Source organism: Mobula birostris, chromosome 15 (assembly GCF_030028105.1).
Source record: "Mobula birostris isolate sMobBir1 chromosome 15, sMobBir1.hap1, whole genome shotgun sequence".
Lineage (NCBI taxonomy): Eukaryota > Metazoa > Chordata > Chondrichthyes > Myliobatiformes > Myliobatidae > Mobula > Mobula birostris.
The window spans coordinates 16,268,863-16,291,403 of NC_092384.1; the positions used below are offsets into that span (position 1 = coordinate 16,268,863).

General features: G+C 44.4%; 1 protein-coding gene across 2 annotated transcripts in view; it reads left to right on the forward strand.

Moving 5' to 3' along the window:
- The window catches only part of ndrg4 (NDRG family member 4), a 240,336-nt gene that overhangs the window by 48,479 nt on the left and 169,316 nt on the right, over positions 1-22,541 (forward strand). Inside the window, exon 1 of one of the 2 annotated variants that reach the window (XM_072279373.1) lies at positions 8,167-8,262. The exons of the other annotated variant lie outside the window; for it this stretch is intronic. Within the exon in view, the coding sequence (XP_072135474.1) occupies positions 8,242-8,262 (21 nt within the window). The 5' untranslated portion in view covers positions 8,167-8,241. Of the gene's footprint in view, positions 1-8,166; positions 8,263-22,541 lie in introns of those variants that run through there. 2 annotated transcript variants of the gene reach the window in all.

Below are 22,541 nucleotides of genomic sequence, written 5' to 3' on the forward strand. Positions count from 1 at the left end.
GCCTGTTACTGTGCTGTATCTCTAAATAAAATAAAATAAATTGATGTTTAGAAGGTTTAAAGATGTCCATCCCACCACCATCTTACTGGGCGCATGGCATTACAGAATTAACCCCCAAGTGTGCAGAGATAAAAAAAAGTTCATTTGACTTGAACAGTAATGTGAGTGAACTGGCTTTGAAACATTGTGGATGAATAGCTTTTTTTTCATTTTTTTCAGGATCTTTATAAGGCTGGCAAGACCAGCATTTATTGCCCAACCCTAACGACCCTTGAGAAATTAGTGGCAATATGACTGGCTTGCTAGGTCATTTAGCAGTCAAGCAGCTGGGGTGGATCTTGGGAGATACAGAAGCCAGGCCTGGTCAGGGTAACCAGATTTCATTCCACGAAGGGCATGAGTGAACCAGATGGATTTTCACAACAAAGCATTCTTCATGGCCTTCATTAGTAAGTCAAGGTCATTATGTAAACACTTTCGATTTTTAAAAGAAAAACTGAACTCTGTAGATGCCATTTGGGATTTTACTCCAGTCTCCAGATTTCCAGTCCAGGCTTCTGGAAAATCAGTCCTGTAATGTACCAGAGGTCCACATCATACTCCAGTGATCAGATGAACTGGGATCTGTACATTCAGATCACAAACACAAGAGATTCTGCAGATGCTGGAAATCTTAAGTGTAACACTCAGCTCTATCAACTCACGTTCGTCCAGGGGAAGCTGCCATCTGCCCGCCAAACTGTGTCTACGTTTGCGGAGATGCTGTGCAATGCACCCCGGTACAAACCCACAATGTAAAATATCAGACAGTACACAATGGTTACACTTTATAACTCTTTTAGGTGGTATGGTTAGTAGAAACATATAACACAAAGGCACCACTCAGTAAGTTTATTAATCTTGTGCACAAAATATAATTCGTTGGAGCTCACGCCTTCCCGATCAATCCACAATCGACCTCCGACAGCATCCGAACCATCGAATTTCAGTATCCACCATCCGGGAACCGCCAGCCGCTCCCGTACTCGCCCTTTCTCTTCACTTGCCTCACCGAAAAGCCCGCTGACTCTCTCTCGGTTCCCCCCCCCATACCAGATAGCATAACACAGCGGTCCCCAACCACCGGGCCGCAGATCGGTACCGGGCTGCAGAGCATGTGCTACTGGGCCGCGAGGAAACGATATGATTTGGCGATATGAGTCAGCTGCACCTTTCCTCATTCCTTGTCATGGCCACTGATCAGCCATTACGCATGCGAGGTCATGACCCGCGCGTCATCCGAGTCAGGGTGGGAAGGAGATCAACTCCTCGAGCTTGCAAATGACGACGGGCTGAAAAGTATGTTTGACGTAACATCTCTGTCGGCATTTTGGATCAAAGTCAAGGCTAAATATCCTGAGATAGCCACGAAAGCACTGAAAACGTTGCTTTCATTTCCAAATTTTTCTGCGAAGCGGAGTTTTCTGCAATGAATACAATGAAAGCTAAACTGCGGAATAGACTGGACATAAGGAACCCCCTTCGAGTATCGCTGCCTCCCACCACCCCTCAATAGGACCGTCTTGTTGCAGGGACACAAGCCCAGGGCTCCCACTGGTTCAGCGATATTGGTGTGTTGCAATGATTTTATATATTTATACGGGGAAAATATGTGCCGTGTGTTTAATATCCAAATGTTACTTAAAATGTTATGATGCTATTGACTTATAAGTGACCGTATAAATATTACAGTACGGAAACAGGCCATCTTGGCCCTTCTAGTCTGTGCCGAACGCTACTCTCACCAAGTCCCACCGACCTGCACACAGCCCATAACCTTCCATTCCTTTCCTGTCCATATACCTATCCAATTTTTCTTTAAATGACAATATTGAACCTGCTTCTATCACTTCTACTGGAAGTTTGTTCAACACTTACTTCAAGCTCCCCTGTCCTCCCCTAATAATTGACTTATCGCTATATTCATGCGAGGAAAATATGCGCTGTGTGTTTAATATTAAATTCGTTAGATAAACCCTTTTAGATACAAAATTGAGTGTATTACCCACTTATCGCCTATATTCCAGTAGTGATTAACACCCACCCCCACGAACAGAATTGCCAAAAAGGATTTGCTGGGGTTGGGGGGTGGAATCGGCAGGTAATGATGCACATGCGCACTGGTGCCTGCGCAAGGCTTCATGGTCATGGTAGTCTTTTTGGGTAAACAACGCATTTGACTGCTACTCTTGTCCATTGGCAACCCTACCCCCCCCCCCCCCACCCCCCCCGGTTGGCCGGTCCGCAATGCAAAAAAGGTTGGGGACCCCTAGCGTAACAGGTCATCATTGGTTAGTTCCCTGTTATCTGTAACTTTAACCTAAGCATTGTGGCTACAGAGAAACATAACCTCATCACCTAAGATTACAGAGAGCCATTTCATATAACACTATAGAGAAGCTGTTTTGTTAGCCTTAACTGTTAACATTACAGTTAATATTACTGAGAATCCTACGTTCTCCCCCCACCAAATTTAGTCATGCCCTCATGACGTTCAGATAATTCACCAAACCCTCCTGCAAAACACAGAGCCCAGTCCAAGTGTAGAAAGCAGTACCGTAACTCCCCAAACCAGTAGAGATCACACCCTGCTCCCCAGGCACTACGTAGGCCAACCTATCCAGGGGGTTCCTAATCCTCTGAGACCTCCGTACCCCCTCTTCTAGCTCCTACGGCTCAGACACTACTGGAGACACTTTGGGGCTACCTGGCAAAACCTCCTGCGATCTGTCACTCAAACCCCTCTGCAACTCAGAGCCCCCTGTCTTGGGTTCAGACCCCACTTCCTCCCCTCCAGAGTCCTGCTGTACTCCCTGTTACCTACCAATAGCCCCCTTCACCTCACCTGACGCAGTGGGAGAAGGGCGTGGAGTCTCTTCCTCTGTCATGGGGAAGCTTGCGAATGGCAGCATGTACCACACATCCGAATCATCATCTTCCGAATCAATATCCCTTTCAGGGCTAGGCCTGGCCCAGTCTCTTTCGCGGTGGGTTCTTCCATCGCCCCTCGCTTCCGCAAAGTCCTCGTACTAGGTGTAGACTCCAAGTTGGGCTCTTGGTCTACCTGCACCTCTTATCCCAGGGGAAACAGGTGGTTCCGATAGAGAATCTAGACAAGCCCCTTTCCCTCCCTGGGCCTCACCCAGAAAACTGGTAGGTTTGGCATCTGACTTTCCACCACATAGGGTGTGGCCGCCCAGCAGTCAGCCAACTTGTGCTTTCCAGGTAATCCCAAATTCCTCATGAAGACTTGGTCTCTCGGCAGGAGTTGTGAGAACTTCACTTTCTGGTCATACCTTCTCTTATTTCCCTGATTCTGCCTGAATTTGTGAGCCCTTTTCAGCTCTCTCCTCATATCAGACACATACTTCAGATAGTGCTTCGGCGGTACGTCACCCGCGTCAGTCCCGAAACAGAGGTCAATGGGCAACCTCGCCTCGCGCCCAAACATCAGATAATAGGGTGAATACCCAGTAGCTTCATTGCGTGTACAGTTGTAACAGTGAACTAGATGCCCAATATGTTGACTCCATCTGCTCTTTTTGCTGATCTCCAGAGTCCTGAGCATGTCTAGCAAGGTCCGATTAAACCTCTCAGGCTGGGGATCACACTGCGGATGATAGGGTGTGGTCCTCGATTTCTCAACTCCCAGCTTGCCCAGTAACTCATAAATAATCTTACTCTCAAAGTCCCGTCCCTGGTCACTATGTATCTGCTGGGGAAGGCCATAATGCACAAAATTCTTCTCCCTTAACACTCTTTTGCCACCGTAGACGCCCTCTGGTCCTTGGTAGGAAAAGCCTGAGCATATCTGGTGTAGTGATCCGTGATGACTAAGACATTCGCCGTGTTGCTGGCATCAGGTTCTATAGACAGAAAATCCATACACACCAGGTCCAGGGGCCCTGCACTCCGCAGGGGTGACAGGAGCGACCTGCACAGGCAGTTTCTTCCGGTGTATACAGCGAATGCATAACCTGCAGTACTCTTCAACCTCCGACTTCATTCTGGGCCAGTAAATCTGGTCTTTGAGCAATCCATAGGTCTTTTCCACCCCCAAATGTCAGGAACCATCGTGCAATGACTTCAACGCAGTCTTCCGATACTTCTCAGGCAAAGCCAATTGCCTGAAATGCGGTCCGGGGGTGACGTTACCTGGTATAAAAATTTGTGCTTCAACTTCAACAGAGGCCATTCCCTCAGTAATGGAGGCACCAAAACATGCTTCATCTACTCCGCCCGCGCCATGTCCCCCTTTTCCACTGCTTACCAAATAGTGCCAATGCCTGAGTCATCTCGCTGAGCAGCTGCCACTTCCCCAAAACTCAATTCTGGCAGCTGTTTGGTCTTCAGAGCAGTCAGGTCACAGTAAACTGGGGGTAGGGCGTCATCAGAAGCCCCCAATGGGTCCACTGTGCGATCCGGCCTCTCCTTTTCCTCGGCCTTCACGGTGATAGCAAACTGACACATGGCCTTCACTCCAGGGGCAGGAATGCTCTCTCACTCCTTGTCCCTCTCCAGTTCCTCATGCATCCGTTGGGACAAAGTGTCCGCATCGACATTCCAGCTCCCCAGCCGGTACTTCAGGCTGAAATCATATACTGACAATGCCGCCAACCACTGATGGCCAGTAGTATCCAGTTTCGCCAAGGTCAGGATGTAAGTGAGTGGGTTGTTGTCTGTCCTCACCTCAAACTTGGCCCTGTAGAGATAGTCACTCAGCTTATCCACCACCGCCCATTTCAACGCCAGGAACTCCAACTTGTAGGTGGGATAGTTTCTCTTGGAGGGCGACAAACTCCAGATGACAAACACTACAGGCCTCAACCGGGTGCCCTGATCCTGATACAGGACGGCCCCTAATCCCTTTCGGCTGGCATTGGTGTGCAGTCCATAGGGCAATCGGGGGTCCGCAAAAGCCAGCACCGGTGCCTGGGTCAGCAACTCTTTCAGTGATTTAAGAGCCTCCTCACATTTTGTATCCCACCCCTGTCCGAAGGGCTCTGATGGGTCCAGATATTCTCCAACTTCTCATCCCCTTTTCCCTTTCCCTTTCTTCCCCAAGGGAGGGTAACCACGCAGAAGCTGGTTCAAGTGGTGACTCACTTTGGCATAGCCCTTCTCAAATCTCCGATAATAACCACAGAATCCCAAGAGCAAGCGCAGAGCGCTCACAGTCTGGGGCCTCGGCCACGTGGTCACCGCTTCTATCTTAGCCGGGTCTGTAGCTACTCTATGCCGTGAGATTATGTGCCCAACATTGCTACAGACGTCTTGCAGAACTGGCACTTGTCCAGGGAAAGTTTTAACCCTTCTTCCTTCATCCGCCAGTGACTCAGCTCGCTGAGCTCCGGCCCCTCCCTCCCTCCCCGACAGTTTGCAGACAGCATGGTCCCGCCTCCCCTGGGACGCTAATCTCCTCTGGCAACTCCGCCCCTTGGATGTCCTCGCTTGTCTGCACTAACAGTAGGCCTGTGCTCATCTCAAAATCAAAGTTTCATGATACAATTTCCACTTTGCCAACAGCTTTAACCGTACTCAAACCTCGAAGTAACACTTCATCCAGTAGACTAGTCTCCACCCCCTTCAACACGCACGCATTGCTCACTGGCATCCCTGCAGCCGCACACCATCGCTGGCATCTGCTGTCGCCATCACAACTGAATTTTAAACAAAGTGATCACACAGCATCCACAGAATTCAGTCGCCGGGTGAATGCCCACAAATGTAACGCTCAGTTCTGTCGACTCACAGTCGTCTACGGGGAACTGCCATCTGCCCACCAAATTGTGTCTACGTTTGCGTAGATGCTGTGTAATGCACCCCGGTACAAACCCACAACGTAAAATATCAGACAGTACACAAGGTACGATTAAATGATTACATTTTATAACTCTTTTACGTGGTGTGGCTAGTAGAAACAAATAACACAAAGGCGCCACTCAGTAAGTTTATTAGTCTTGTGCACAAAATATAATTCGTTGGAGCTCACACCTTTCTGATCAATCCACAATCGACCTCTGAACTTCCGACAGCATCCGAACCGTCGAATTTCGGTAACCACCGTCTGGGATCCACCAGCCGCTTCCGCACTCGCCCTTTCACTTCGCTTGCCTCGCCGAAAAGCCCGCTGACTCTCTCTCGGTTCCCCCCATACCAGATAGCATAACAGGTCATCATTGGTTAGTACCTGTTATCTGTAACTTTAACCGAAACATCGCAGCTACAGAGAAACATTACCTCATCATTTAACATTACAGAGAACCATTTCATATATCACTACAGAGAAGCCATTTTGTTAGCCTTAACTGTTAACATTACAGTTAATGTTACTGAGAACCCTACATAAGCAACACACCCAAAATGCCAGGGGACTTCAGCAGGTCAGGCAGCATCTATGGAGGGAAACGAACAATCAACAGTTTCGGCCGGGCCCCTTCATCAGTTTGGGTCAACTGTGCCGTGTCTCTAAATAAAAATAAAATAAAGACATAGGAGGTGAATTCTTCCAAATGACACATGAAAATGAAGCTCTGTCTACACTCTTGGGAGATGTAAAAGATTTCATGGCACTGTTTTACACATCTAGAGAATTTTCCTGGCCAATCTTTATCCATCAGCCAGTGTCATAGAAACAGAAAATCTGCCTATAACATACTGCTGTCGGTACTTTAGTCTGCATATATTAGTTGGGGTTTCTACAATGCAACAGTGGTTATATTAGACTTCAAAGGATAAATTTCACAAGATCACAAGACAAAGGAGCAGAAGTAGGCCATTCGGCCCATCGAGTCTGCGCCATCACTCCACCATGAGCTAAACTATTCTCCCATCTAGTTCCTATTTCTGGCTTTTTTCCCATATCCCTTGATACCCTGACTAATTAGATACCTATCAATTTCCTTCTTAAACACCCTTAATGATCGGGCCTCCACAGCTGTATGTGGCAACGAATTCCACAAATCCACGACCCTCTGGCTCAAAAAATTTCTCTCTCTATTTTCCTCCCTCTCCTCACCCTCTCTCCTTTCCTCTTTCACCCCACCCCTTCCCTTCCCTCTCCCTCCATCTTTCTTTTCCCCCTTCCTGCCTCTCTCTCTCTCTCATCCACCTCTGCCTTTTCTCTCTCTTTCCAGCTCCCTCCATTTTCTCTTTTCCATTCGACCCCTCCTTCTCTCCCTCCCCTCCCTCTCCCCCTCCTCCCCTCTCTCTCCCCCTCCTCCCCTCTCTCTCCCCTCCTCCCCTCTCTCTCCCCCTCCTCCCCCCTCCCTCCCCTCCTCCCCCCTCTCTCCCCCTCCTCCCCTCTCTCTCCCCTCCTCCCCTCTCTCTCCCCTCCTCCCCCCTCTCTTCCCCTCCTCCCCCCTCTCTCCCCCTCCTCCCCCCTCTCTCCCCCTCCTCCCCCCTCTCTCCCCCTCCTCCCCTCTCTCTCCCCCTCCTCCCCCCTCTCTCCCCTCCTCCCCTCTCTCTCCCCCTCCTCCCCTTTCTCTCCCCCTCCTCCCCTCTCTCTCCTTCCCCTCTCTCCCTCCCCTCTCTTCCTCCCCCTCTCTTCTTTCCCCTCTCTTCCTCCCCTCTCTCTCCCTCTTCCTCTTTCTCCCTTCCCCCCTCTTTCTCCCTCCCCCCCTCTTTCTCCCTCCCCCCCTTCTCACACATATACACACGTTATACGTAATTCCTCACTATGTTGCAGGGAAGATGACAATTTACGGTGGAGTGCTGAGCGGAATAGAGGATTAGTTTGGTGGATTGTTGTGGTTGATGCTTTAGAACAAATTTTCAAGCAGTGTGGGGTTCAGTGAGAACTGCTGCACAGAGAGAGATGATGAGCATTGCAGTAACATTGTGTGCCTCTGAAAGCAATAGAAATTCACATCAGCCGCAGGAGCTACACAAATGAGAAGGACTGGATTTGCAGGGCAAACGTGAGAGGGGTAGTGCACAACAGACACACACACACACACACACACAGAGTGAACAAGGAGATGAGCGGTCTCAGAACCAATCAGAGCACTCAGCCTTGCAAAGCTACCAATGGCTGAGTTTTGCACACTGCCCATTGACTGCAGAATCCTGGGCTCCTATAAAAGGCATGGCTTCTGAGTGACAGGCTGCAAAACTGTGATAGAGACTGAGCTTTTCTTTCGCTGCATTCAGGACATTTCTGTGGCTGCTGAACTGGAACAGTGCCCTTAATCTGATCTCAAGATGCCTGAGTGCTGGGATGGGGTAAGTGGATCTCCACAAGGAGGGGATGTGGGTAGGAGGTGTGCCCAGACGTGGACATGGAGTGTGTCCATCTATCCATCCTCCGTTAGTGATTAAAGACTGGCATTCGGGAACTGGTCAAGCTGTGCAGGCAAACAGCCTTTGTTCCTAGCTTTGAATGCTCTAGTAGATTGTGGGAAAGGGGGTGAGGTGCAAAGAGGTTCTTTATTTGCACTGAAAGCGTGAACCTGCTGTGATGTCAATTTTTTTTGAATTAGTAAGCAAAAATCTGGAACAGGCTGCAGATCTTTGTGTGTGGAATAGAGAGCCTCGTGTGGCAGCTGTACTCTACCCCTCTTTAATTGGTTAGGTGTGAGAAAAACTAAACTGATTTAATTTTCAGCACTTATAGCTTGCCTGCAGTGTTTGTACAGGAACAGCTCTTTGACCAGTCTGTGCAAAGTCAGTTTGCCATGAGGTTCGCATGCCCACACAGCACCAGTCACAGTACAAGGACATTCTGTAAATGGCTTTGCCTTTTACCCGCTGAGTGTGTGTTGCAGGGACTGTATGGTCCAATGAGATTGAACAGTTTGTCACATGAACATTGGTGTTTTGGAATTTATGTACTTTGTGTACAGATTGACGTGTATGGGTTTCTACATGTAGCTGTTTGTCAGCGAGTGTTCATTTGAAGAGGATGTTAATCTTTATAGGTGAATGCGTTATATGTAATTGTGCGTGTGTGTGGCTGTATGATTATGCATATCTGAGAAGGCAAGCATTTGTGCTGATATACATGGATTTGAAGGTGGTCTTTAAAACTTAACTCAATGTTTGAACCTGTCCTCATTTCCTTCATTGGCTCTGTCAAGTTTTGTTTGATAGCGTTCTGATTAAATACCTGGAACCTTACTGTCAAATTTTGTTTGATGGCATTCTGAAATCTGTTACTTTATTAAAGGTGCCATAAGATACAAATGTCTTTTGCATGCATGCACGTGGGAGCTCTTGTCAAAGGAAGAGATCATCATGCTGATAGGAAAATATTCAAGGATGTGGAAATGCAACATTTCTACTGACTTCTAGCCCACCACACGGCTCAAAGTGGGAAGAAACACTTGGGAGCTTCAGGACCATGCATTTGAAGCACAGAGAGGCCCTGGGTATGTGGCAGAAGGAATGCGCCTACTCACAAATTATCCATCTGTGCATCTTCTTGGCTGCCACTTGCCCCTTTCTTGGAAATGTCTGGGGATCCCAAATTGACTTCATTAGCCACTCAAAACCCACAGCAACCAGTGGAAGTTAGTCATCCTTAATCTATACAGCTGCCTAAAAAAGCATGGCAATAACAATCGGTATGTAATAATGTGCATGCACGTTGCTATTGGCATATACATGTTTACCTATGGACGGATTATATATTGTGTATCTCTTGACATGTGTGTATTGGAATGTGCTTTTCTATGACTGCATGTTAGATGTCTTAGCATATTTATCCCTTGAAGTTTGTCTCTAGCTGTATGTACATACAAGAATTTGCGTGTGTAAAATGTGAGAAATGCATTTAATTGTGACAAGTGCAATAGATGCGACCATGGGAAAATTTGTATTGAGTTGGAGTTTTTTTTCAATGTCCTCGTAATGCATACATTTATGTAAGTATGTGTACATATGACCCGATGTCTTGATGTTGATTCACCAATGGACTGTCAGACCCTTCAGAAATGATTGTCACAATGGATCTATTTTACGTGTTTCCTTATTGTCTCGTAATGCAAGACAGAGATAAGTTAGTTAAACGTAGGATGTTTCAATGAACCTTCAGTTTCTAGCTCCACTCAGTTTGCCTAGCATTGATTTTATGCCCGAATTCTACAACCTGACAACCCAAATACTTCCTATTAAGCCACAGTGGCTACAGGAGCAGGTCAGAAGTTGGGTATCCTTCAATGAGTGGCATGTCCCGTATCACCCTAAAGCCTACCAACTTGAGTTCATGCTTATTGTCTTGGGCAAATACCCAGGGTATAAATGCCGTGGAAGTCATCATCTTACAGCAACACAGTACACTCCAAACATAACAAAACACAAAGCAGCATACAGTTAAAAATTAACATAAATTATACATAACATGCAACAAAGTAAACAGAAATAAATACAATGACATTAGAGCAAGTTGAGGGAGAGGAAAAGGAGAAATATTGATGGAGGTAATGTTATGGCATTTCACATCAACCCATGGACCTTATGGCACGGGCAGAAGCTATTGTTGAACCTTAAAGTGAGGGTCTTCAGCATCTTCTACCTCCTGCCTGATAGCAGAAGCAGGAAGGTGGCATGGCCCCTTTCTGAGAGATTACCTCTTGTACATGTCATCTGTGGTGAGGAGAGCTGTACCCATGATGTAACTGGCTGAGTCCACTATCCTTTGTTGTCTCTTGCACTCATATGCATTAAACTATCCATACCAGTCAGAATACTTTCCACTGGGCATATATTGAAGCTTGTCCAAGTCTTTGATGACATGCCAAACCTCCTAAATGTCTAAGAAAGTAGAGACATTGGGGTGCCTTCTTTATGGTTGCATCTGTATACTGGGCCCAGATAGATCCCCTGAGAAGCTGACACATTGGATAACTTGGTGTTCCTGAAATAGAAGATCTACACACAGGCAAGTTGTAAGTGCTGGCCTGATCTCCTGTTTACCTCGTCTACCAGATAAAAGATGTGCAGAATGCCACCATCAATTTCACTGAGGTACATCACTGTAGTCTCTGTAGACAGTGAATCCTATGAAAAAAAATGAAAACCAGAGGGGAAAACAATCTGGGAAAAGCATCTGGGAAAAGCCTCCTGGCTCTCTGAAAGGAGAATGCCTGGTTGTTACCCGCTCAACTTATGCAGTGAGCTGCACTGTATCTCCAGGAATGGTCAATGTATTTATTTGCAGGAATGACTGATAAACACAAGCAAAGACACTTATAAGGATAACAACAAAAAATGTTTATCTTTGACAATGTTTAACAAAAAATGTTAAAATTAAAACTCTTCAAGGAACTTCACAAATGTATTACCAAACAAAATTTTAAACTGAGCGTGAAAGAGTTTTCAGACCTGCTGAATAAATGCTGATCTAAGGGGTATGGTTTAGGGCAGCGGTCCCCAACCACTGGGTCGTGGACCGGTACCGGGCCGTGAGGAAACGATATGATTTGGCGATATGAGTCAGCTGCACCTTTCGTCATTCCCTGTTCACGCCCACTGTTGAGCTTGAACGCACGCGAAGTCATTAACAGCGCATCATCCATGTCAGCACGGGAAGAAGATCAACTCCTCGAGCTTGCAAATGACGGCGGGCTGAAAAGTTTGACGTAATATCTCTGCCAGCATTCTGGATCAAAGTCAAGGCTAAGTATCCTGAGATAGCCACGAAAGCACTGAAATCGTTGCTTCCATTTCCAACATATCTCTGCAATGAATGCAACGAAAACTAAATTGCGGAATAGACTGGACATAAGGAACCCCCTTTGAGTATCGCTGTCTCACATCACCCCTCGATAGGACCGTCTCGTTGCAGGAAAACAAGCCCAGGGCTCCCACTGATTCAGCGATATTCCTGTGTTGCAATGATTTTATATGTTCATACAGGGAAAATATGTGCCATGTGTTTAATATCCAAACATTACTTAAAATGTTATGATGCTATTGACTGATGAGTGACTTATATAACCATATAACAATTACAGCACGGAAATAGGCGATCTCGGCCCTTCTAATCCGTGCCGAAAGTTACTCTCACCTAGTCCCACCGACCTGCACTCAGCCCATAACCCTCCATTCCTTTCCTGTCCATATACCTATCCAATCTTTCTTTAAATAATATCGAACCTGCCTCTACCACTTCTACTGGAAGCTCTTTCAACACTTACTTCAAGCTCCCCGTCCTCCCCTGATGACTGACTTATCACTATATTCATGCGAGGAAAATATGTGCTGTGTTTAATATTAAATTCGTTAGATAAACCCTTTTAGAAACGAAATTGAGTGTATTAGCCCCTTATTACCAATATTCCGGTCGTGATTACCCCCCCCCCCAAACAGAATCGCCAAAAACGACTTGCAAAGAATAATATTGGCAGGTACACACATGCGCCGATCACGCATGTGCACTGGTGCCCGCGCAAGGCTTCATGGTCATTGTAGTCTTTCTCGGGGTAAACACAACGTATTTTTTGACTGCTACTCTTGTCCGTTGGCAACCCTACGCACCCCCCCCCCCCACCCCCGCCCGGCAAGAATATTGTCAATATTAAACCGGTCCGCAGCGCAAGAAAGGTTGGGGACCCCTGTTCTAGACTGGGTATTGAGCAATGAGGAAGGGTTAATTAGCAATCTTGTCGTGAGAGGCCCCTTGGGTAAGAGTGACCATAATATGGTGGAATTCTTCATTAAGATGGAGAGTGACGTAGTTAATTCAGAAACAAAGGTTCTGAACTTAAAGAAGGGTAACTTTGAAGGTATGAGACATGAATTAACTAAGATAGACTGGCAAATGACACTTAAAGGGTTGACGGTGGATATGCAATGGCAAGCATTTAAAGATCGCATGGATGAACTACAACAATTGTTCATCCCAGTTTGGCAAAAGAATAAATCAAGGAAGGTAGTGCACCCGTGGCTGACAAGGGAAATTAGGGATAATCTCAAAGAAGAAGCATACAAATTAGCCAGAGAAAGTGGCTCACCTGAAGACTGGGAGAAATTCAGAGTTCAGCAGAGGAGGACAAAGGGCTTAGTTAGGAAGGGGAAAAAAGATTATGAGAAAAAACTGGCAGGGAACATAAAAACTGACTGTAAAAGCTTTTATAGATTGTGAAAAGAAAAAGATTGGTTAAGGCAAATGTAGGTCCCCTACAGACAGAAACAGGTGAATTGATGATGGGGAGCAAGGACATGGCAGACCAATTGAATAACTACTTTGATTCTGTCTTCACTACGGAGGACATAAATAATCTTCCGGAAATAGTAGGGGACAGAGGGTCCAGTGAGATGGAGGAACTCAGGGAAATACATGTTAGTAGGGAAGTGGTGTTAGGTAAATTAGAAGCAGATAAATCCCCAGGGCCAGATGGTCTGCATCCCAGAGTGCCCAAGAAATAGTGGATGCATTAATGATAATTTTTCAAAACTCTTTAGATTCTGGACTAGTTCCTGAGGATTGGAGGGTGGCTAATGTAACCCCACTTTTTAAAAAGAGGGAGAGAGAAACCAGGGAATTATAGGCCGGTTAGCCTGACATCGGTGTTGGGGAAAATGCTAGAATCAGTTATCAAAGATGTGATAACAGCACATTTGGAAAGTGGTGAAATCATCGGACAAAGTCAGCATGGATTTGTGAAAGGAAAATCATGTCTGACGAATCTCATAGAATTTTTTGAGGGTGTAACTGGTAGAGTGGATAGAGGAGAACCAGTGGATGTGGTATATTTGGATTTTGAAAAGGCTTTTGACAAAGTCCGCCACAGGAGATTAGTGTGCAAACTTAAAGCACATGGTATTGGGGGTAAGGTATTGATGTGGATAGAGAATTTGTTAGCAGACGGGAAGCAAAGAGTGGGAATAAATGGGACCTTTTCAGAATGGCAGGCAGTGACTAGTGGGTACCGCAAGGCTCAGTGCTGGGACCCCAGTTGTTTACAATATATATTAATGACTTAGATGAGGGAATTAAATGCAGCATCTCCAAGTTTGCGGATGACACAAAGCTAGGTGGCAGTGTTAGCTGTGAGGAGGATGCTAAGAGGATGCAGGGTGACTTGGATAGGTTAGGTGAGTGGGCAAATTCATGGCAGATGCAATTTAATGTGGATAAATGTGAGGTTATCCACTTTGGTGGCAAAAACAGGAAAACAGATTATTATCTGAATGGTGGCCGATCAGGAAAAGGGGAGGTGCAATGAGACCTGGGTGTCATTATACACCAGTCATTGAAAGTGGGCATGCAGGTACAGCAGGTGGTGAAAAAGGCGAATGGTATGCTGGCATTCATAGCAAGAGGATTCGAGTACAGGAGCAGGGAAGTACTACTGCAGTTGTACAAGGCCTTGGTGAGACCACACCTGGAGTATTGTGTGCAGTTTTGGTCCCCTAATCTATGGAGAGACATCCTTGCCATAGAGGGAGTACAAAGAAGGTTCACCAGATTGATTCCTGGGATGGCAGGACTTTCATATGTTGAAAGACTGGATCAACTAGGCTTATACTCCTTGGAATTTAGAAGATGAGGGGGGATCTTATTGAAACGTATAAAATCCTAAAGGGATTAGACAGGCTAGATGCAGGAAGATTGTTCCCGATGTTGGGAAAGTCCAGAACGAGGGGTCACAGTTTGAGAATAAAGAGGAAGCCTTTTAGGATCGAGATTAGGAAAAACTTCTTCACACGCAGAGTGGTGAATCTGTGGAATTCTCTGCCACAGGAAACAGTTGAGGCCAGTTCATTGGCTATATTTAAGAGGGAGTTAAATATGGCCCTTGTGGGTAAAGGGATCGGGGTTATGGAGGGAAGGCTGGTACAGGGTTCTGAGTTGGATGATCAGCCATGATCATACTGAATGGCAGTACAGGCTCGAAGGGCCGAATGGCCTACTCCTGCACCTATTTTCTATGTCTATGTCTAAACATTGTTGATACCTCAGAACTATTAAAATAAGGGGGAAATGTTGTGTCTGACCCTTGCTCTGTAGCAGGTTGAGTTAAGTGTGAAGCCTGGTTCCTGAGGATTGCTATGCAGAGACCTGCAAGTTTAAGTGCTGTGACACAGCTGTTCATTTGCCTCAGACTAACATCTGAACCATTTTGTTTGTCTTTGTGCCAAAATCTTCATCACATTAGCTATGGAAGTGTTTGACGGTGTATATTTCTCACACCATGAATGGGTGTATCTACCACATTGTGTATACTTGTCACATTCTGTGAGAAAGATGGGAGCAGTCTTGTGTGGAGTTTTTAAACTAGCCTGATCTTATTGGCTTGAATGATGTATTTCTGTAAAGTAAATGATTTTTGTGTGACTGTGAATAGTAAGAGTTTGTGTTTGTCTTGGTGTGATAGTTTTTATTTCTGTGTGTCTGCAGGATTATGGTATGCATTTATGCCAATGTGACTATTGAGATTTAGGGTAGCGTGTCTGTTTAGTGTAAATGCTACTGTTCAAGATAGTATGTAAATTTATTTTTGGAAAATCTCATCTCAATGATGACCAGACAGTCGGGTAGCCACACAATAAAATAAATGGTAGAATTTAATTCATGGCCATGTGATTAAGTGGATCAGCCAATTTGATGTTTTAATGTCTGAGTGGCTAATTGTTCTGAAGCCTGTGTAATTTCTTTGGTTTTATATTGCTGTAAAACAAGGAGGAGATTAGGGTGATAGTAAGAGAAGATATAAGATCTAAAGAGCAGAATGTTGAGTCCATCTGGGTTGAGATTAGGAATAGTAAAGGGAAAACAAAATCACTGGTGGGAGTTGTCTGTAGGCTATCGAATAATAACATTATAGTGACGTGGGAAAAAACCCAAGAAATGTCTGATATATGTAAGAATAGAATGGCCATTGTCATGGGGAGCTTTAACTTGCACATAGATTGGGCAAATCAAGTTGGTTAAGGCAGTCTTGAGAAGAACTTCATAGAATGCATTCATGATTGTTCTCTTGAACTGCATGTTAGTGAACCTACTGGGGATCTGGTCCTGTGCAATGAGACGTGAATTAGTTAAAGTTCAGAGTACATTTGTTATCAAAGTATGTATAAATTATACAGCCCTGAGATTTGTCTGCTGACAGGCAGCCATAAAACAAGAAACACAGAATAACCCATTTTTAAAAAAAGGGCAGCAAGCACCCAATGCAGAGAGAGAAAAAAAGAGCATATTGTGCAAACAATAAAAACAAGCAACAGCATTCAGAACAAAACTGAGTCCATAGACACAAAGCCTGGAGCAGCCCAAAGCCTCAGCTTCAGCTCATCACACAGTGGAGCAGCGAGCAAAACCAGCCCGACCCTCGTCTCCAGTCCCAACACCTGGCCTTTTCAATCCATCCAGATCAGGGTTTAAATTGTGTAAATGCCACGTCATTCCCTGCACTAGGCCTTGCTGCTTCAATGTGCTCATAATGATCTTGTGGTTAGGGATCCTCTTGGAAAGAGTGACCACAGTATGATTGAATTTCTCATACAAATGGAAGGTGCAATAGTTAGACCTAAAGCCAGTGTATTATGTCAAAGCAAGGGAGGCTACAATGGGAAGAGAGAGGTGCTGAGTAGTGTAGACTGGGTATACAGACTGGGATGGAACAGTTAAACAGTAGCGGAAGACTTTCCAAGAGATTTTTCAGAGTACTCATCAAAAGTGTATTGCATCTAAAAGCCAGGGCAGTGAGGGCAGGGAATGTCAGCCTTGGATAACTAAAGAAATAAAATAAGGCATGAAACTAAAAGCATATGCCAGGAGTAGTGGGAAATTGGATGTTTGCGAACACTTTAAAAGGCAACAAACATCCAATTAAGCAAGCACTAAGGAAAGGGAAGATAGATTATGAAAATAAACTAGCTCAAACATAAGAACATAGTAGAAGTTTTTATAATTATATAAAGCAGAAAAGGGTAAATAAAGTGATGGGAGGTCCCTTGCAAGATGAGGAAGGGGAATGAATATTAGGTCATGTGGAAATAGTGTAGGTGTTGAACAACTGTTTATAGTGGTCTTGAAGGTGAAAGACATGTCTAACATGCCAAAAAGAGAGATGTTATAGATGTGGTGGGAGGCGAGGACCTTGATGCAAAATGCTGTCACTAAAGAGGTAGTGATGAGCAAACCAGTGCCCTAAAGACAGACGAGTCCCCTGGTCTTGATGGGATGCAAATCCATGTACTGTAAAAAAAAATGGCAGAACTTACAGTGGACATAATTGTGATGATTTACCACATTTCTCTGGACTTTGGACAAATCCCAACAGATTGGAAAACAGTGAATGTCACCCCACTGTTTGAAAAAGGTGGGTCAATTAGCTTATCATCTGTAGTGAGGAAAAATGTTTGAAGCTATCATGAAGGAAGAAATAGTGAGACATCTGGATAGAAGTAGTTCCATCAGGATGACAGAGCATGGATTCATGAAGGGCAGGTTCTGTTTGACAAACTTACTGGAGTTCTTTGCACATATAATGAATGCAATGGATAGAGGGCAACGGGTGAATGTTGTGTACTTGAATTTCTAGAAGGCATTCAATAAGGTCCACATAAAAGACTTATCCATAAGATAACAATGTATGGAGTTGGGGATAAGATATTAGCATGGATAGTAGATCAGTTAACCAATAGAAAGCAGAGAACTGAGATAAATGGGTAATTCTTTGGTTGGCAATCAGTGGTGAGTGGGGTGTCACATGGATCAGCGTTGGGCCTTCATACGTTTACGATATAACAATTTGGAAGAGAGGACAAGGTGTAGTGTCTAAGTTTGCTGATGACACTATACTGAATAGAAAAACAAATTGTGCAGAAGATAAGGAGAATTTAAAGAGAATTATAGATAAGTTAAGAGAATGGCCAAGGTTCTGGAAGATGGAGTACAACATTGGGAAATGTAAGGTCATCCATTTTGGAAGGGAAAAATTAAAGATCAGATTATTGTATAAATCATGAAAGATTGTTGTCCAGGGGGAGTACTTGTGCATGAATTGCAAAAAGTTGGTTTGCAGGTACATCAGGTTATCAAAAAGGCAAATGGAATGCTGATCCTCATTGCTAGAAGGATTTAATTTAAGAGCAGGGAGGTTATGTTGCAACTAGGTACTAGTGAGCCCACTCCTGGAATACTGCATGCAATTCTGGTACCGTTACTTTAGCAAAGATGTACTGTCTTTTGAGGCGGTGCAGAGGAAGTTCACCAGGTTGATTCCTGGAGATGGTAGGAGTTAGCCTATGGGAAGAAATTGAGTCACCAGGGTCTTTAATGGCTGCAATTCAGAAGAATGAGAGTGTATCTTCTAGAAGGATATAACATTATGAAAGGAATAGATAAGAGAAGGGCAGGAAAGTTGTTTTTACTTTTAGGGTGGCACACTAGCTCAGTAGGTTCAATACCCACCACTATCTGTAAGACCATATGACCAAAGATATAGGAGCAGAAGTTTGCCATTTGACCCATCAAGTCTGCTTCAATCACAGGCTGATCCAGTTCTTCCAGTCATCCCTATTCCACTGCCATCTCCCCATACCCTTTGATGTCCTGGCTAATCAAGAACCTATCTATCTCTGCCTTAAATATACCCAGCGACTTGGCCTCCACACTCACTCGTGGCAACAAATTCCACAGATTTACCACCTTCTGACTAAAGTAATTTCTCTGCATCTCTGTTCTAAATGAACATCCTTCAATCCTGAAGTTGTACCCCCTTGTCCTCGACTCCCCTACCATTGGGAAATAACTTTGCCATATCTAATTTGTTCAGGACTTTTAACATTTGGAATGTTTCATTGAGATCTTCCCTCATTCTCCTGAACTCCAGGGAATATAGCCCAAGAGCTGGCAGACTTTCCTCATATGGTCACCCTTTCATTTCAGGAATCATTCTCGTGACTGCATGCAATACTCCAAGTGTGGTTTCACGAGTGCCTTATAGAGCCTCAACATCACATCCCTGCTCTAATATTCTATACCTCTAGAAATGAATGCCAACATTGTATTTGCCTTCTTCACCACCAACTCAATCTGGAGGTTAATCTTGAGGGTATCCTGCACAAATGCCAAGTCCTTTGCACCTCTGCATTTTGAATTCTCTCCCCATCTAAATAATAGTCTGTCTGTTTATTTTTTCCACCAAAGTGCATGACCATACACTTTCCAACATTGTATTTCATTTGCCACTTCTTTGCCCATTCCCCTAAACTATCTTAGTCTCTTTACAGGCTCTGTGTTTCCTCAACACTATCCACTCTCCACCTATCTTTGTATCATTGGCAAATCTTTGACATACAGTACATTGTAAAAAGCAGTGGTTCCAAAACCAATCCCTGTGGAACTCCACTGGTAACTGGCAGCCAGCTGGAATAGGATCTTTTTATTCCCACTCTCTGTTTTCTGCCGATCAGCTAATGCTTCACCCATGCTAATAACTTCCCTGTAATTCCATGGGCTCTTATCTTTCTAAGCAGCGTCATATGTGACACCTTGTCAAACACCTTCTGAAAATCCAAGTACCCCACATCTACTATATCTCCTTTGTCTACCCTGCCTGTAAATTTCTCAAAAAATTGCAGTAGGTTAGTCGGGCAGGATTTTCCTTTCAGGAAACCATGCTGGCTTTGGCCTATCTCGTCATGTGCCTCCAGGCACCCCGTCATTTCATCCCTAACAATTGATTCTAACAACTTCCCAACCACTGATGTCAGGCTAACAAGTCCATAGTTTCCTTTCTGCTGCCTCCCACCCTTCTTAAATAGCAGAGTAACATTTGCCATTTTCCAATCATCTGGTACAAAGCCAGAAACTATCGATTTTTGAAAGATCATTGTTAATAACTTTGTAATCTCTCCTGCTACTTCCTTCAGAACCTGAGGGTACATTCCATCAGTTCCAAACCATTAAGCTTCCATAATTTTCACTGCACATACTTAACTTCCTTGACTCTCTTGAATGAATGGTATACTGCAGATGTCTTCCACTGTGAAGACTGATGCAAAATATGGATTCATTTCCTCTACCATCTCTGCGTCTCTCATTACAATATCTCCAGCGTCATTTTCTGTTGGTCCTATATCTACCCTCAACTCTCATTTACCCTTTATATACTTAAAAAAGCTTCTTTGATAATAGTCACCAACTTTCTTTCAAAGTTCATCTTTCCCTTTCTAATGACCTTCTTAGTTTCTTTCTGTAAGTTTTTAAAAGCTTCCCAATCATCTCTCTACCCACTAGCTTTGGCTTCCTTGTATGCCCTCTCTTTTGCTTTTACTTTGGCTCTGACTTCACTTGTCAGCCACAGTAGTGTCCTCCTTCCACTCGAAAATTCCTTCTTATTTGGAATATATCTGTCGTGCACTTCCCTCATTTTTCGCAGTAACTCCAGCCATTGCTGCTCTGCTGTCCTTCCTGCTAGTGTCCCTTTCCAGTCAAATTTGGCCAGTTCCTCTCTCATGCCATTGTAATTTCCTTTATTCCACTGAAATACCAACACTTTGGAATTTAGTTTCTCCTTCTCAAATTGCAAAGTAAATTTGATCATATTGTGATCACTGTTCCCTAAGGGTTCCTTAACCTTAAGCTCTCTTATCACCTCCGGATCATTGCACAACACCCAATCCAGCACAGTCAATTCCCTAGAGGACTCAACAACAACCTGTTCTAAAAAGCCATCCCTTTGACATTCTACAAATTTTCTCTCTTGAGGTCCAGTACTGGCCTGGTTTTCCCAATCCATTTTCATGTTAAAATCCCCAACAATTATCATGACATTGCCCTTCTGACACAACTTTTCTATCTCCTGCTGTAATTTGTAATCCACATCCTGGCTGCTGTGCTGGTACATTCTCCACGTGACCATGTTGCTTTCCTCTGCGTGTTCTGGTTTCCTCCCACATTCCAAAGACATATGTTTAGCAGGTTCATTGGTCACATGGGCATAATTGGGCAGTCTGGGCTCATTGGCTCAGAAGGGTTTGTTGCCATACTGTAACGCTAAAATTAAAAAAAAATAAAAGTTAGTTAGACTAAAAGATTTAGTATTTAGTATTTAAATCCCTCAAGATTTGGGGGAATAGATTTAGGACAGAGAAGAGGAGAAATTGCTTTTCCCAGAAAGTAGTGAACCTGTGGAATTTTGTACCTCATTAAGTATACTTAAGACACAGTTCGATGGATTTCTACACAGTAGGGGAATTAAGGGTTATGGGGGGAAAGGCAGGTAGGTGGAATTGAGTCCATGGCCAGATCAGCCGTGACCTTATTGAATATTAGAGTAGTCTGGATGGGCAAATGGCCGACTCCTGCTCCTATATCCCATGTTCTTATGTTTATGTTAGGGTAGTTTTCAATTGTCCATATGAATGCAAAATGAATGTTTTAACAATAATCCTGCCTTTGCTGATGGTAATAGAACATAGAACACTACAGCACAGTAAAGACCCTTCTGCCCACAATATTCTGCTGACTTTTTAACCTACTCCAAGATCAATCTAATGCTTCCCTCCCACATAGCACTCCCATTTTTCTTTCATCCGTGTGCCTGTTTGAGAGTCTATCATGCTCAGCAGTGTTTTCCAAGATCATTTCACTCTCTATGTAAGCAATAAAACATACCTCTGATAGACCCCCCCCCCCCATACTTTCCTCCAAATATCTTAAAATTATGCCCTCCCATATTAGCCATTTACACCCTGGAAAAAGTTGTAGGCTGACCACTTTATCCCTGTTTCTCATCTCTCATCCTCCTTCACTCCAAAGAGAAAAGCCAAGGCTTGCTCAACCATTCCTCATAAGGTTTGTTCTCTAATCCAGGCAGCATCCTGGTAATCTCCTCTGCACCATCTCTAAATATTCCACACCCTTCCTATAATGACGTGACCAAAACTGAACACAATATTCCAACTGTGGTCCAACCTGAGTTTTATCGAGGAACTCTTGAACTCAGTCCTCTGACTAATGAAGACCAACACATCATATGCCATTGTAATTACTGTAAATGCTTGCACAGCAACTTTGAGATATCTATAGGCATGGACCCCAAGATCCCTTTGTTCCTCCATGCTGCTGCGAATCCTGTGATTAATCCTGACTATTACCTTCAAGTATCACTACGCACCTTTCCAGATTGAAATCCATCTGCCAGTGCTCAGCCCAGCTTTGCATCCTATCAGGGTCCTGTTGTAACCTTCTACACTATCCACACCACCAACCATCTGCAAACTTACTATCTCACAAATATCTCACCTTTCCACTTCCTCATCCAAAAATGTTTTTGAAAAATCACAAGAGCAGGGGTGCCAGAGCAGATCTCTGTGGAACATCACTAGTCGTCAACCTCTGGGCAGAGTATACTCCATCCATTACCGCCCTCTGCTTTCTGTGGGCAGGCCAGTTCTGGATCCACACAGCCAAGTTTTCCTTAATCCAGTGCCTTCTGATTTTCTGAATGACCCTACCATGATGAGCCCTGTTAAATGCTTTATTAAAATCCAAATACAGACATCCACTGCTCTACCTTCATCAAATTGTTTTGTCACTACCTTGG